The sequence below is a fragment of the Gasterosteus aculeatus genome, chromosome 20 (assembly GCF_964276395.1).
Source record: "Gasterosteus aculeatus chromosome 20, fGasAcu3.hap1.1, whole genome shotgun sequence".
NCBI classification, from domain to species: Eukaryota; Metazoa; Chordata; class Actinopteri; order Perciformes; family Gasterosteidae; genus Gasterosteus; species Gasterosteus aculeatus.
Genome location: NC_135707.1, coordinates 18,520,349 through 18,538,146, shown reverse-complemented (window position 1 = coordinate 18,538,146; position 17,798 = coordinate 18,520,349). Strand labels below are relative to the sequence as shown.

At 47.0% G+C, this 17,798-nt stretch overlaps 1 protein-coding gene across 3 annotated transcripts in view; it reads left to right on the top strand.

The window, feature by feature from the left end:
• Positions 1-17,798, top strand: part of LOC120810460 (low-density lipoprotein receptor class A domain-containing protein 4) — a 163,499-nt gene that overhangs the window by 124,333 nt on the left and 21,368 nt on the right. Inside the window, exon 1 of one of the 3 annotated variants that reach the window (XM_078095588.1) lies at positions 9,815-10,240. The exons of the other annotated variants lie outside the window; for them this stretch is intronic. Within the exon in view, the coding sequence (XP_077951714.1) occupies positions 10,147-10,240 (94 nt within the window). The 5' untranslated portion in view covers positions 9,815-10,146. Of the gene's footprint in view, positions 1-9,814; positions 10,241-17,798 lie in introns of those variants that run through there. 3 annotated transcript variants of the gene reach the window in all.

The window sequence follows — 17,798 nt, the reverse complement described above, 5'->3', positions numbered from 1 at the left end:
TCTTCTAAGGTTACTTCTTCTGCTGTGTAGTCAAGTTGGTTGACATTAAAAACAGGTTTCAGCAAGTTCCAGACTATTTAAATGAAATGGGATAAATAAATAAAGCTCTTCAGGTCAGATGCAGGGATGAATACATAATGAGGACTTGTGGTCCTGGTCTAGTTCTTCTGCCTCCTTAGTATCCATCTCTATTTAATAAAAAAGGGCCAATAGACTTAAATAAGATATATCATACAATATTTTGTTCTAAACAGTCATTGTGAATGTGGAGACAATATACTGCAGTACAACGCTGACAAACTGGTACACCTTTGATTTGTTTCTGTAGAAGCTGGATGTGTTGGATGTGATGTTATGTAGAATTTGAGATGTGCTTTGTGCACTTTGCACTGCTGCTGTTTTTACAGCTGCTTCTTTTCTTTTTTTTCAAACCGCCTATGAATCTGACAAGTGGTAAACCGTAGAGAGAAATAAAGTCAGTGATCAAGATAACAAAACCAAACTGAAACCCCTTTTTGTTAATGGTTCATTCCTGGAGTACAAACCGGTACTTAAAACTCTGAAACAGGTTGCAGGTTTTTCCAAATGTAAAGCAGAAACAAAAACTTGAACACAATAAAAAAGCTTTAGTTTGCACCATCCGGGAGGACGGATTTCACTGAAGTCGTCCTTAGTTTGACTGATTAGCTCTTTGGTGCTGTCACATAGTGGACTGGACATTTTGAAGCATCAACCCAAAGGGACATGTGAGGATGTAGCTAAGTACAACTGAACACTGACTTTTATTATTTAGTACCTCAAATTCATGTATTTTCTGCAATGATCCAATTGGAACCAGTACAATGCTCCCTTTCTTGGTTGGCCAACAAAAAGCGTGTCACAACTGCAGCTCTTCATGCTTTGACTGTCTGACTGGAACACGGTGGCATCTGATCTGGAACAGCTTCAGAAAATGTCCTGACAGAGTTTACATTACTGCTTTTGTGAGCTACGTTTGGTCTTTTTACACTTTGGGTGTACATTTGTATTTGATTTTTTTCACACACCTGAAAAAGATGCAAAAAAAGGCCTGTGGAAATATCAGTGGAACATGTAACACGGAACACACGAAACATGCAAGTGAAATAGAGGAGCACCTGATTTGATCCTTAGGAGATAAGAAGTGACAGAGATTGGAGCAAAAGCAGATAGAAAAAATGAAATGATGACGTGGGCAGTCCTTCGCCACCGCGACAGCAAACCAATGGCTCTGGGAGGAAGTAGCTCCTGCCTGGGTGTCACAGGGTGTCACAGGGTGCCAGTTAACGTTAGTGAGCTATGCTAATGTAGTTAGCACAAGAGCAGGACCAATAAAATGCTAAAGTTTAAAGCCAGTCCTTCACGCTAACATTTGTAAACTCATAAGCTTAGTACAAGTTGTTCCAAATGTTGAATTATCTAACCGTAGTTACAGTCACAGTTAGATGGAAATATGAAGTTTGTGTTTTGAGGTGTAACTGGTGTTACTGGTAAAGGTTTTCTGGCTTCCTTCAAACTAGTTAGCACATATCTGGACGAAGGACCACAACAGAGTTCTCTTCCCTCTCCAAACTCAAATATTCAGGTGTTGCCCTCTTTACTTACTACTTTGGTCACCACCAAAGGGTTTATTCATGGAAATTCAATATGGGAAACCCAACCATCATCCGGCATATGTGCATTAGGACAGTGGTCCCCAACCACCGGGCCGCGGACCGCTACCGGTCCGTGGGCCATTTCGTACCGGGCCGCACCACAGAAAGAATAGATATATATTTTTCTGACAGATTCCCCACGTGTCACCAGGCGTTTTTCTTCACGTTTACAATTGTCCTCTTACCGTGCGTGCACGGCAGTTTCGCCCACCAGCGAACACAGAGCGCGCGACTACTACACCCCCCCCCCGTCTGCCGTTCCGCCCGCAACGACTACTACCCCTCCCGTTATTCCGCCGGACCATCTCGACCGCAATATTGTCTGACATGCAAACGGTCCATGAGGTAAAAAAGGTTGGGGACCACTGCATTAGGACATATTTCTGCTGGGAATCAGATGTTGCTCTTGTTAGTCCTCAGGTTATGTCCCATCGGATGGCAGCATCTGTCACATGTGCAGAAATGGATGAAAATACTTCTGCTGATATTTCCCCCCCATCAGTTTTATCCACCGTGAATAAGCCGCTGACGGGACTCTGCGTTCATACGGTCGTGCAGCCTTTCCTCCGGCTTTAGCACCTCAGCGGTGAACTCTGCGGTTACAAGCTCATGTGGGGCGATCTGTTGACTCCCTGCAGTCTGCTACTGCTGTATAGGGAAGTCGGACTGGGAGAAGCTGGGAGGAGGATCCGCTGGCAGTGCGAGCTGTGAGCGGAGACCCTCGCTGGCCTTCTGCAAGCTGTTAGCTCCCTGATCCATCTTCTGAGCTGTAGGACGGCAGCGAGGCAGACTGCACGGACCACTGGCTGCGCCGGTGCAAGCTGTTTATGGGGCGGCCGTGATTACGAGAGGCACGGCGGGACTGAGTCAACCTCGGGGGCTAACAAAGCTATGAGGTGGTACAATAACACAACATATATGCATGCAAAAATCAAACGGGTGCAGGCAGGGGTCCAGCGAAAGCAGCTGTGTTAGTGTAGGCGGCGTCAGCTCGCCCTGTCGCGCTAACCTGCGCGTTGCTGAGTTCTGCCAGGGTGGTAGCAGGTCTGGGGCGCTGCAACATGTTCCCGCCGCCGTCCATCTGTTGCTGCTTGCTCCGAAGCACAGCATCTCTCACCTAATGTAATGTTTTCATTATATCCCCCTCAATATGGGAGCAATAGCATTTTGTGTGACGTGGCCAGTCGGGCAGAGAGGAGGTGTGTTTGGATTGCTGCTACGTTCATATGAGGGTCCATCTGTTGTGAACCTGCTGCCCTTATCGTCGCTGACTTATACTGCGACATTCTCGAATGTATGTAAGAGAGGGTATGTGAGACTGACATCGCCTCAGCAGTGACGGCCGCTCGAGTTGTTTCCAGAGCCTCCAGTTAATATAGTCATTATTTGACTATTATAAACTAAACTAAAACTACATTAGGCTGCAGCCCATTCCACCAAACCAAAGTAAAAGCAGAACAATCCATATTACTTCCTACAATCACTGTTAAATTAGTCATTATACAACTTGGCCGTGTTTTGACAGATGTAATGGTATGAAATCTAATAACAGAACACAGCTAATTATTTTGTTTTGGGGGTTTTCAGCTTTCAGTTCGCTGGAAAAACAAACGCCTACATATCGCCCACGAAGTGATTGTGTTGAAATAAAAGAGCTGGGAGTTATTATTCCTTCCAATAGTGGAAGGTGATAAGTAACGCTGCTCCACACTGTGCGTGTTTAGATGGAAGATTCCACTGGGTAAAGGGGAAGACTGAAGAACCAATATTCTTTCGGCTGATGGGAGTGTTTTAAAGTATTTCAAATACAATACAATAAGTATTGGACAACAAATGTAAACTTTAAAGTAATGATGCTAAATTTAAAGTTTAAAGTGGTCAGTTTTTTATTCTCCAGGGTCTGACCTGAACGTGGTGGCAATCCAAAGGATAAGTATGAAGGTGCAAACATCCAAGTCTGGGGATTAGAAGGCTTCATCACTCAGGCATCATAAATGTCACATAAAAAAGAAATAACGGTTCAGTACGGATCAAAGTGTTGGACCTGGAGCAGAGCCGCTTTCACTGTGTGTATTATTAAGTATTATCTAATAAACCTTATTTTATTTACATATTCCATCACGCTGGCAATTACTTTGTAGTTTGGCTTTTTTTTTTGAAATGTGTGTACTTTCTTGATTCTTGTTGTTCCGTACCCTCTTGGTTGAACGCACTTATTGTACGTTGCGGTGGATAAAAGTGTCGGCTAAATGAAAACGCACTAATGTGACTACGCTGCAGGCCCTTATTGTTTCCCTTTCCTTCCTCCGCGTTGTCCTCGGGTCTTCGTTTCATGTGCAGATTGGATTCTACACAGTTGTGTAGCGCGGCCGCGGTTTACACAACGTGTCGAGATCACTGTCTGGGCAGCTGCACCGGGGACGGGGGGGGGGGGGGGGGGCGCAGCGCCAGGGCTGCTGGGAAATGCCTGCAGTGAGCCACGCGTTGAGTAAACGCAAACACATGTACTGTAATAATAATAATAATGATAAGCTTACTTTTTAAAGCAGGCAAAGCATTGCTGAGTATTCTGACCGTCTGTGCGTTTACATATTAACATGTTTATAGATGTTGATACCTCATTAGCATACGACACAAACCGAGCTCGAATGCATGCATGTATGCATATGTATTCTGCCACAAATGGATCTTCTGATTTTCAGTGTGTAGGAGTGTGTGTGTGTGTGTGTGTGTGTGTGTGTGTGTTTGTGGACTCCTAACAGGGGGAAGCTTAAACCTGCAACATCCACCCTCTGTAATCACTGCTGTTTATGGCTACATAAAACAACACACACACACACACACACACACACACACACTCTTGCTCTCCCTTATTTAATCTATTTTTTGCTCACTTTTACCCACATGCACGCACACAGACATACACACATATATAGGTTGTGGCCGCTGCGTGTCTGACTGGCTGTGTGATTATTGCCATCTGGTCCGGAGCTCTTATCACTTTTGTGACGGAGGTGGATGACACACACAGACACACACAGGAGCCCGACACACCTTCACCCTCCTCCTCCTCCTCCTCTGTCTCTCTCTCTCTCTTTTGCTGCGTGGCGGCGCAGCGGCAGCGTGGCGTCTGCGCTCGGCCCCGCAAACCGCGTGCCACTTCTGGGAGATTGTCATTAAAGCCAGACATGAGCTCATCGGCCCGGCTGGGCAGACAGCCCATTACAATGCTCAGCAGGGCCCTACCGCAGGGGCGAAAAGAGCTCAATACCTGCTGATTACTCTTCCTCCCTGCCTGCGTCTCTGGGTCCCTCCGTCCCCGACTCACGGTTGTCTGCTCACACTCTCTCTTTCTTCTCCTCGTATCTCCATTAATTAATTCATTCTGGTATTAATTAATTCAGGTATCCTCCACCTCAGACTGCGTCCATCTCTTTCTTCATCTGTCTCATTCCATCCGTCTCCCTCTCGTTCAAACCCAGACTTGGAAACAAACACACACACGCACGCACTGTCTGTCTGTCGTCTTTCTTTCTCTTTGTCTTTCCCCCTTTTCTCTCACAACTTTTCCCGCAAGCCTCTCGGTGTCATTACAGCGGTGCCTGCGGCAGTGAGAGAGGGTTTTCTGTTGTGTTTTAAATGACAGAGGGTGGAAGCGAGGGGCTTGTGTGTGACTAGAAATGACAGTGCTGGGGAACCAGACAGCTGGTGCACCTGTGCGGACAGGATATGACACGGCGCTGCGGCCAGACAAGGGCAGGAAGCAGCAAATATGATGTGGCGTGCCAGACGTTTTTTTGTCTTTTTTTTATTGAAGGCGACTCTCTACTGGGAAATCTGACAGTCCGGAGTGGCCTTTTTGTTACTTAAAGCTCAGCTAAAGATGCCCGGGCTACAGTTTATGCCTAGGACCCCCCCCCACCTCTCTCCCCCACACCTCTCTCCCCCAACCATCCCCCTCTTCCCCTCTGTCAGCTGGCGAGATGCATTGCGGTTAGTTCATGAATCCCATTCAGCCTTGGTATTAAGGCTGAGTCATATCCATCTTTTGTTCTGCCATTTGGAATGGCATTCAGTAATACCGAACGTACACAGAAATACAAGGTGTTTTTTTGTCTGATTGAAAATGTTATGTTGAAATGGGTCACCGTCATGCCCGCGTACTTTCATCACAGAAGTACCGCGATGGAGGCTGCAGCCCGCAGGAGCCTTATTTTTATTTGTCTTTTTGGATGAAGATGCAGGATACTAATTATTTTACTGAAGTTTAGACTCCAAGTGTGGATCTTAAAGTGGTGCGGGTTGGTTCTTGTCCTGCTTCATGAAACATTTGTGCATCTGGATTTGCTCAAGTTTAATGGAATGACCCAATTGCTGTTGTGAGCTCTGGGAGTTCACCATGAGCCGTGATGCATAGTTGTAGAGCACAAGTGAATGATAAATAAAGGAAAAGGAACACATATGCGTCATCTTTCCTACTGTGAACACGACTATCTTTCAGAAGTTGTGGTTAAATGAAAAAAATGCAGATACTAAGCAGACAAACCGGAATATAGATTCAAACGACGAGGGAACTGATCAAACATTGTCATAAATAAATCATTTTGTGATGACTATCATTGGACAGTTTGTTGCGACGTCATCCTCATCCTTATCATTCTCATCATCATCATCAACAACATACAGCCCCATGAAGAGATGTTACGATGTTTCCTTGCTGAACTCATCTGTCAATACCGAGAGCAGATACCGAGTAAAGATTTAACTACGTCCATGTTAGCATTAGCCACAGGTGTGCCTTAGCTAGAACATTAGAACATGCACATAGCGTTCCAGTACTTCAGGCTGTATCTGAGGCCTTCAAATTCTCGCCTAGATCAACGTTCCCGACCATTTTTACTTCCATTTCTACATTACACATCGTACTACCATGACAATGTAAATGAGCCATTTAGAATGTACGATAGAAAAACATATTCTTTTTCCCACTCGCCAAACACAATGTACCCAAGTCTTTCATGTTAGATTCAATGTCAAACGTTCGGCTGCTCAATCCAAACAACATGAATGTTCAGACTCCTTTGTGTGGCCAAAAGGTGTACTGCAGATTTACATGTTAGATAAAGTGCTAAGAAAGAAATTCCACTGCTTCATTTGACGAGCCAAATACAATTGCTCGCAACCCTACGTGGACCTCGAACCAGTGTTTGGGAATAACTGGATTGAAATGTGAGTATGCTGTTGCATTAAGATTTCCCGACCAAAGGAAGACCACAACATTTGATGGAGGTGTTCTCTTATGCCGCGTTCCCTTGTGCTTTTCTGACGAAGACAAGTCGTAATTGATTCGGAGCTTCAGCGTGTGTCTGGGGAGACAGCTTTGGTTCCAGGAGCATTATATCGACTGAGACACTAGAGAAGTGGAACACTTCTTTCCTGCCCATGTTTTGGGGGGGGGGGGGGGGGGGGACAATCAACCGAATTGAGCACTTCCGCCCTGAGCCACGAGATGGCGCTGTGAGTAAATGAGTAAACTTTCAATGATCTCCTTGTCAATCATTTGTCTACTGTGTTAAAAAATGGGGCAAAATTGGGAAGGAAACATGTTCTTCAAAATGATATCTTCAAATATCTGAAACATCTCAACATCTCATGTGGAGTTGGGATGTCACGAGCAACAATGGTGAAGGTATTCCCTTTCTTGCCTGCATTCAAAATAAAAAGAGAAACCTGTTTTATATATATATTTTTAATCAATTTTTTTATTTTGGGGCATAACATGAAGATGATATCGGTGCAGTGAAATCCCAAAGTTCCTGACACGGGCACACGCACCGGTTGTGATTAAAGGTATTCTGAGTATTCCTCAAATGCAAGATGAGACAGACGTTTCCCGAGAGGGATGCAGTGAGCCCGTGTGTGTGTGTGTGTGTGTGTGTGTGTGTGTGTGTGTGTGTGTGTGCGCCCGTATGTGTGTGAGTGTGCAGACTGCAGTCAGAAGCAGGGGGGGGGCTGCTAGACTAGAGTGCATTTGGTATTCAGCCGTGCCTAGTATTTATCTGTCTGCTGGCTGTCTAGTCTGGTCTGGCCTGTTAGCCGTGTCACCCTGCGTGCTCCCCGGGGAACTAAATGGACGCTCCAGACAGCTTGCGTGTGTGTGTGTGTGTGTGTGTGTGTTTGTCGGTGTGCAAGTGCTGTGTTGGTGGGGGGGGGGGGTTGTGAGTGGATTGAGGTGGGCTGCAGGAGAGAATCGACGTGTAGCTGCATGTGTGTGAAAGAGGACATGAGAATGTCCTCACGTCGAGGCGGCAGAACACCCCCCCCCTCCCGCACAGATATTGCCGCTTTGGCGGCCCTTCAATTTGTTGCTTCAATAAAAACGATGACAGCTGCCAGGCGTTTTGTAAATTGCGTCAGGGTCATGCGCCTATTTTTATTCGTTCTCTCCTCCACCTTTCGGAAGGTGTCGCTCGTGGAGGAGAGCGTGGAAGCTATCAAGGCCAAAAAAAGCCTTTTCATGATTGAATGTAGAACTGTAGAATGTAGAACTGTAGAACTGGTGATGCGGCTCCTAACGCGCAACATCTGGTGGAAGTCTGTGCTCTTCTCGTCGACTTGTTTTCCTTCCCAGAGGCGCTTTTTATTGCCTTTGGTTACTGGTGTTTTCAGCACACAAATGGTACCCCCGCCCCCACCCCCACCCCACCACGACACCACGAGATGGTCTGCTGTGGATCGGGAACACATCTCTTACTTTTATGATCTGAAGATTTGCCCCTGCGTTACTGTCTCCTTGCCCCGTGCACGGATGAAGTAAGAATACCTGCACTTATGGAGGGGGCCACCTGAATGCCCCCGTCAATGCTTCAGGGCCTCTCTCTCTGATTGGAACAGTCTAGTTTATTTATAGACTACCGACAGTCCTGCGCTTTGAAGCGTGTCCGTGTCTGTGTGTGTCTGTGTGTGTGTGTGTGTGTGTGTGTGTGTGTGTGTGCATTGGGCTCTGCTGGTTAGCCTCAGAGTGGATGTGTTGGCTGAAGGTGGGGGCGCAGGGGGCTTCTTTGCTGCACATGTGCCCCCGAACCACAAGACTCGCGCAGGGGGTCACCTCAAGGTTAGCCCCCTTCAAAGACCCGTCTCCATTGGCTGCGGCTGCCGTAACAAGGGAGTGAAACTCAAAACGCTCTCCACAACCCTCCCCCGGATAACACACCAGACCGACCCCCCCCCCCCCCCCACCCCCTCCCTCGTCTCCCTCCCTCTGCTCTGCTCTCCCACAGCCATTGTCAACCATGACCCGGCCGTCTGCTAGCTCTCTGAGTCAGGTCAGCCGGTGAGGAATCTCCCCCCTCCATCCCAGACACACACACACACACACACACACACACACACACACACACATGGATATAAACCCCATCCCTACTCTGTGGCTGCCTTCAGTTCCTCCTGGTACCGCTCTACAGCGTTGTTGGTGCTTAAAGCAAATTCTTCAGACTAAACTATGAGTCTGCTAAACCGATGCAGCACTTTCAACAGTATAATTGGTAACATTTATGAATAATCAAGAAGCACAATAGCCAATAAATGCATTTTGCAAATAAAACATGCAAGGGCCTCCATGAATATTTTCACATTCCCGCTGACACCAGACAGCGACCACCGAGCAGGATTGAAACTGGGACCTTTTCTAATTTAAAGACAGACCCTACCTGAGATCTGAAAAGGAAATTCATTCAAGGATAGATGGAAATTATTGTCTGGTTTTGTGATCTGTTTTCGGTGTACAACAAAAAAGGTTTGAAATGTTGGCTGTGTTGCTTTTTTCATAATACAAACGTATCCTTTTATCGACTGAAAATGTAGTCTAGTCAGATAATTTGCTTAAACACGACCTTACACAAGTTTGCGTGTAAGTCCAGGCTCTCTATTTGTAATGTACAGGCGATTCTGAGTCGCATCTATCATATTTTGGTAGGTTCAAGTTGAGAATCGTGGTATTTCTGTCGCTCCTGAAGGCAGCACATATTTTCGCCCCCTCCCTCCCCCCTCCATGTCTAGCCCACCCCTGAAGCCCTCCGATTGGCCAAAGCGACAGTCTGTCACTTTGTGGGCGCGGCGTCACCCCGCTGTGAGCGTGTTAGTGTGTGTGCGCGCGCGCGCTCTGCTACAGTAGAGGAAGGACAGCTGCTCTCAGCGGCGGAGGAAGGAAAAAAAAAAACTCTACAATGCGTTAGCCGCGGGCAATGGCTGGTCCCCAAAACCTCCTTCTAGTTCACTCCGCGAGCTGCTGCGAGACAGACATGGCGTGATTAAAACCGTGGGGACAATAAGTGCAAAACTGTGGGGAGTTACTCGTCGCGGCGGACTGCGCTGCCGCTGCCTGGAAGTTTTCTGTTGTTTTCCCGGTCCCGGGGCCCCGGTGGCGGCGGCGGTGGCTCTCATCCCGGAGTGGTGTCCCGGTCCGCCCAGCCCCATGCAAAACCTAACGGCCCCTGGCGGTCCCGGCAACTCCAATGTCACCTGCTCCTGCAACTGCACCGCTTCCCAGCCACAGGGAATGGAGATATGTGAGTCAAATGCGAGCGCGTCGCGTGCGTCTGACCGTTAGTCCGTGCGATGCGCACGCTGCGGTTCGGCGGCAGAAGGGACGAACCCGACCGGGTTCCGTTACCTCGCTGCAGACGCCGAGCTGTCCTCTGCGAGGACCGACAGTCCGATGCGAACTTAACGGGGATTTCACACGAGTTACTTGTGTTTTTTCATTGTCTTTTCTGGTCTTCATAATATGATATGACTTAATGTGATGTGTCAAGGACAAACTTTAAGTTTATACTGGTTATCAAACTTTATGTCTCGCTGTAGCAGCCATTACGTCACGCGGCCATGCTCTTATTAGCACTTAACAGTTAACGTCATGTTGCAGTAAAACAACTCTCATGTTCGCGTAGCATTAGCGTCTGTAACCGAGCGCAATACAGTTTTTAATCGCGAGCTCTTTCGCCTGCGAGCTTCCCCTCCTGTGTTTGCTCTGGCCTCACTTTTCCTCCCCGTCGGGGGGGGAGGGAGGGGGGGGGGTTGCTGCTCTGAGGCCTGCCTGCATATGCTGCGAGGGATCACCACACAGGGTTAAATAGTTTGCCTGTCAGCACAGACAGGAAACGCTTGAATGGTATGTTATGTCTGTCTGCCTCCTGAGCGAGCCCAGAGAGAAACTATCATTAACAGCCCCCCCTCCACCCCTATCCCCCCTCCCCGAGCACTGCTGCCTCACCACATCCACTGCAGATGGTTCTCTTTATGGCTGAGGACACCGAGACAGACACACACACACACAGGGGGAGCAGCAGACAGACAGGTAGAAATGCAGAGGAGTGTGTGTGAGAGACAGACGGACAGATCTGCAGACAGACAGAATACAAATAAGCGAAGGACCGGCCCGGGCCGTCATAGATTCACAACTAGGAAAAAAGCCAGATGAGCAGGGACGGGGATGTAAACCTCCGACCCAGACACGCACACACACACACACACACACACACACACACACACACACACACACACACACACACACACACACACACACACACACACACACACACACACACATGGGTATAAACCCTGCCCCATCCCTGCTCTGTGGCTGCCTTCAGTGCCTCCTGGTACGGCTCTACAGTGTTGTCGTGTACATGTGTGTCACTGCACACTTGGATCCTTATGGTGACACATTATGTTGCAATCAGTAGTTCTATTCTGTTAAACTGTAGAAATCAAGAGAAGTCAGCCGCAGCCAGACGTATTGACGGATGGATGGACGAGCTGCGGACACACAGACACACAGACACACAGACACACACACACACACACACACACACACACACACAGACAGGGTTACAGTGATGTGTAATTTCCATCGAGGCCGGGCCTGGGCGGTGTGAGGTGAACGCGGGATATTAGATGGAGATTTGGCAGCAGAGTGCAGTTTCTGCTGATGCCACATTGTAACCAAGAAGTGTGTGTGTGTGTGTGTGTGTGTGTGTGTGTGTGTGTGTGTGTCTGGCAGAACTGGTGTTCTACCATTTGTTTTTTCTGTGGCGTCATCGTATTGCCAGCCAGGGAAAAAAAAAAACACCTAGTCAGGCTTGAACGAGTGCATCCACAGACACTCTGATACAGCAGAGGGAGCCTAATGAGATAATCCTGCAAAGACCTGCATGAGACCCCATACAAGCAGAGCTGCAGGAAAAAGAGAACCAGGTCAAATATTTGTGTATTAAAGTACATAATGGACCGTATTCAAGAACATGCATGCGTCAGTTTGGAGCTAAATATAATGCTGGCCTGCTATTTTCAATGTATTCCTTGTCATCTGAACGCCTCACCCGTTGGAGGGAGCTCAATTCAGAAGTGGTTTGAAATAGCTGTGTCCTACTCTAGCGCCCGTCTGGTTCTGAAAAGAGCTCATGTTTGTCGGCCGTGTTGTCATGCAGACTCGGCAAAGGCTGAATAATGTAGCTCATGCTTTGATGATTTCTGTGGCTGAAGAAAGGAGCTACAGTCTGCCTTTTTTTTCTTTCCTTTTTTCTCTTCCTTTTTTTTTTTTTTTTTTAAACCGAGCGGGCAGTGAGCTCTCTTTATTCACACAAGCAGGGGGATCGAAATGGACCATGATAACACCGGGAATCACGGTGCAGACAGCGTGTCACAGCCACGAATGGAGCCCCTGCACCGGCTTGGATTCATGTGTAGAATTTAAAAGGAGGAGAGACTTCTAACAAGTGTTGGTCTGTGGCTGCGGCTTGCTGTCACATTCCGTTTGGTTATCTGCTATTGTAGGTGTGCTGTTCTAAAGTCCCGAGGTCAAACGGCACGGCTGCTGCATTTTGGTCACATTGTTCTGCTGAAACCTACAGTTAGCCGACACTGACAATCCAGTCCTCTGTCGGCACTTTCAAACCACAGCGATGTTCGATCGAGCGTCTGCTGTTAGAGGAAGTTGCGTTTCTGTGTGAAGGCCTCATTCCCTGGAGGGTCACACTGTACGCAGGTCCTCATCTTGTAATGGCTCTTCCTCTTTACGGCCCCGTCTTCTCTTAAACAAATGGGGACACTAAGCGGACTGTGTGAGGTCATTTCCCTTGTTCCTAATGCAAACGCCCCTTCTGCTTTCTCTTTTTGCAATCAAGAGATGTTATCTTTGTAGCACTGAAGTAAAGTTTTTTCATGGTTGCTCGTGTTTAGAAATGTAACAGTTTTGGGGATTTGGGTTCTCTATTGTTCAGGGGGTGCTGTGATATCAGAAGTATAGTTGTCAATGACAATGCCACTGAGTACTAGCGATCTCCCATGAATGTACAACCGTAGTATCCTTAAAAACTTCATTATACAGGATTGCATTTGAAACCACCACAACGTTCTAATGGCCTTCGCCTAATACTCGTTTTTACTGAACAGATCTGGAACGCATCGTAATGCACCTCAATGCAACCAGCCTCCGTTAGCTACTCCCCCCGTCCTTGTAGCTGAGAAGAACTGTGCGGCACAGCGCCTGCTAACGCTAACTAGCTCTCTTTTTAACCTTGTGGTTCATCGCACCAAGTCCCTGTTCCCAGTAAGGTGGTTTTCCCAATGTTGGCCTCAACTCGGTCCAGAAGTAACTAAGTTGAAGCCTTGAAGAAGTTCTTGTCACCTCCCTATCAAGTATCAAAACTTTTATTTTCATAGTAACCGTCTAAACCTGTACCAGAGGTCAGATGTAATACTGGCACAAATATCAACACCTTTCGTGTCAGATCTGCCCAGAAAGGACATTAAAGCCAGTTGTGTGGAAAAGTCTTCCGATGTGTTTTTCTGATGCTCCCGGGTTGACGCGGAGCCGTGCGCTCGCCTCTCGGGACGGGCATGGGTGCACGTGTCAGAGACTCGGGCGTCTGTCTGCGTCTCTGTGTATGTAACAGTCGGCCGGCCAGCCAGACGGATGTAAACGGCCTGATCTGTAATCCTGTGTGAGTGCGGTTAGTGTGTAGGTGGCGGCGGGGGGTCATCTGTCAACCTCCCTCAGGCCAAACGCGGACGCCGGCTACTTGTCTGCTCTCCCCCGGAAAACGCACGCGCCTCAAACATGCACGCATGCGCTCCAGCACAGTTCTATGCACACAGACGCATGCAGACAGCCACTCGCCGGCTCAGCCAATATTTACCCTGCAGTCTCTCGCCAGACAGCCAATCCAATCTCTCACTAAGCTCTTTGTTGTTTGTTTGGGGGGGGACTCTTGTTTGTGGAGGTGTTGTTCAGTTTGGATTTTTATTTTTATGAATGAATATTAATAACGAACCCTGTTTTAGAAAAAAAGTGTCTCATAAAAATCCCTGTGGCAGGGGCTAAGACGACCAAACACTATATAAAGGGAGAGAAATCTTTCCACCCCTCCAGACAGATTTTCTTTTTCTTTTGCGATCACTGCTGGTGTAATTAGTTTCACAGGGAATTTCCACACTTGGTTAGTGTCTTTCGGTGGAGCCTTATTTAGTCGGCCACCTCTCCTAAGGCAAGGGGGTTACGGCAAGTGGGGCTGAACCTCGCGTGGGGTTAAGAAAGAGCTCCTTGTTTTATGTAAGTCAGAGGGCACAGGCTGTTTTTGTACACCACGGGGGGGGGGGGGTTGACCTGCAGACGCACTCTGCTGGCTCAGGTGACTGCAGCACACATACAGAGAACACTGCAAACCTATCCATGTCGTAAAGTCACCCGGGGAGGGTGTTGCTTTTTCCCAAGTAATTAAATAAATGCAGCAGACTATTAAGGACTGCTTTTTAGTCCATAAGTTGTACCAATACCCTCCTTGTATCTTATCTCAAATTTAAGGGCAGAACCCCACTTGCTCTATTTGGCAAATCTGCTTAATGCAGATCTTTTTTAAGCCATGTGACGACAATGAGCATAAACGGAGTGATAGAAAAAGATATATATATATACGGTATATATATAATTGTACTTTTTGTGACCCTCAGCATCTCCACTCGTGCTCTGGGTTTTGTCAAAGTTTGGTCAATGACGTTGAAAACGTTATCTTTCATTTGGAAAAAGTTGTATTTATTATATATAGGAGTTTTAATTAATTAACATTTTTTGCCAGACTTTTGAATCTCGTTCGGTCCTCATTCTGGTTGAGTAATTCCCCGAAATTGTTAAGAAGGGCAAAAAGCGTCAGACTCCTTTTAGTGACTGATTTTATTGACTTCAGACCGGTTTCACGATGCCTTCGGGAGGTTTGGACCACAGCGAGTCCGGTCCTGGCTTTGTGTGTGTTTGTAGCGTTCGTGTTTTTGCAGTTTTCACTCCCAATGCCCCTTTTTGTAAGCGCAACACTGAATGTAAACATAACATCAGTTTGTTTGCTTGAAGCAGCCCGAGGTGATCTATTCGTATTTCAATGAATATTTGTGTGCGCTTGCTGTGTGTTGGTTTAGACCCTTTGTCTCTGTGTCACTGATCCCTCACACACTTGTCCAGGGGGGGGGTCGACCTCCCACCCCTGTCATGTTAGCACAGCAGGGATGGGCTTTGTTTTTTTGTATCTTTGTCTTTTATTTGGTCATTTACTGTTTGCCTTAAATCAGCTCGACCACCGTTCACATTCTCGTCCTGTGGGTGTTTTTTGGAGACGGACCGGCGACCTCAGAGGGGAATCGTAGCCGCCGAGCGGGTCGGCACGCTCCAGCCGACCCGGGTCAAGTTCAAGCGGCCACTTCCCAATTCCTAAGCAATGAGTGGGGGGAAAAAAGGTCAATCTTCACCTTCCCTTCCCCAGCAGCATTCACAACCTCGTCACTGGCTGCTGGGGCTCCCTTTGTGTCTAGATTCTGCACCCCCAACCCCGTGCACACACAGACACCCTCCCTCAGTTCCCGAAATGCCCTTGGGACCAGGGCAGATTTGTAGTCCTGGTGTGTTTGGAGATAGGCCATCCGTCAATGTGTGTGTATGATGGCGGGGGTGGGGGGAGCTGTTAGGGGTCTGTCGCAGTCAACATCTATTTACACCCAGTCTGACTGCAGGAGACGTTTTAGAGTCCCAATGAATGAATCAACCCCCGCTGTCTGCGCGGCGTCTCATGACTCCGGGTCTGGGGACATGCACAGGGACATATTACAGTCAATCAAGGCTCCAGACGGTACACAAGCACTTCTTTTTTTTGTGCCATGTTGCAGATTTGCTTTCCCGAGCATTGAGACAAATCAAACTGCTTGGCGTGTTTATTACCCTTTGTGAGCCCAAGTCTCTCACTGCACGTCTCTCTCTCTCTCTCGTTCTGTCTCTCTCTCTCTCTCTCTCCCACCCCTCTCAAATGAAACAAAGCAGCGATTATCGCTTTGGAAGTACAAATGCTGTTTTTACATCGTATTAGACAAAACAAGGGGGGGAAAAAAAGAGCGAAGAATCAAGCAGAAATGCTGTGCCGCCCCCTGTTTGTCAAATTTTTGGGTAATCCGTTTGTTTATGTGCGCAGGAACACCCAGACTGTGGAATAATGACATGTCTCTTCAAGTGGTTTGCTGGATTTTCTTTGGATTTTGAAGAGGATTACGTGGAGAAGTTTCCAAAGGGGTGGTGGCATGTGTTTGTGGTGGGGGTGTTTTTGCCGTTTTCATACACTGCACTAAGGAAATGTTTGCATGGCTTTGAAATGATCTCTTGCACAAGCAGAAGTTTCATTTTGGAATTTGCAAGAGTATAGATGTAACCTTATTGCTGAGTAGCTAGCGAGCAAGGGTAAATTCCAAGTGCATTATTTAATCCATGCCCTTGACTTAAATGATGTAGAAACCAGCAGATACAGAATACATCACAAAGGGCTCGAATGTATTAACTGCAACTTTAAAAATAAATGGAAATAGTTTACGTTGTTTGGGCATCCATGTAAATTTCAGTTCTGATTTTTTACAAATCATGCATAGGCACGTGCCTTTATTTACAAGGGGAACTCTGGGAGTACCACAGTGAAAGAAAGGTGCATAAAAGCTGTTGTGGCTCTTGAGGGAGCCGTTTGAAGCCTGATAAATTGGCTCCAGCGATTACTGAATCAGCGGCGGTCGCGCCGAAGGCGGCTTGAAGAAAAGAAAATGGGAGTGTGGAGTTAGGAAGTAGTGAGCTTACTAGAACTCCACCTGTAGCAACGAGCTCGAGGCCACATTAGCCGCCACTAACTTAACACACCCATATCTCCCATCGAGACTTGCATTGTGGGTAGGACAACGAATGTGTGGAATGGAAAAGTCTCTTCTGATCAATAAAACCACAAATCAGTGGAGCGCTCTTTTAAAGATGTGCTCCGGATTTCTGATCCCTTTCTGACCTGATAATACGATTAAATGCACCCAAAAGGATTACAATTTTTTTTTTTTGCAATGTGCGATTGGAAAAAGAGCTTTGAATAGAACTTTTAAATTGACCAGCAACTTTTAATTGGTTAAAAAGTGTGTAATTATTTTAAAGAACAAAACAAAAAGCAAATTCTCTAATCCTTACTACTTAAGTGTGAATATTTTTCATATGTGACATTAAACAGAATATGAGCGGAGTACAAAACAAGACATTTGAGGACGTCATCTTCTGGGCTGCAAGAAACACTGATTGTCATTTTTCACCATTTTCCTTTTCTAGCCCCAAAAAACAAACCTAATGCAGTAATGAAAGATATAATCATGCTTTTTTGTGCTTTAAAGAAGCAGATCAGGTGTACAGACCTTTTTTGAAATGGCTACTCCAGCATAGAAAACTCCTCCTGTGTCATGAAGAGCCAATCTAAACTCGTGTTAACTAGTTTTCTTCATATTTAGTTTGTTTTTGCACACGCCGCTGTCCCTCGTGTCCTGCACCATGTCATCATGGCGCTGTCCTTTCAAAGGGGGGCAGCCGGGCTGCTGGCTGCGCACTAACAAAGCCTCGCTTTGGGTTTGACCCTCAGCGCAGGAAAGGATTACACCAGAGGGAGAGAAGGATACAGAGAAAGCTTTGGTGTTTTACATTTTTGAAAAACAAATCAGGAACAACCAAACTGCTCTGGGTTTGCATCATATGCGTTTGCATTAGCTGCGGCTCCAGCGATGGCGGGTTTTTTGTTAGCT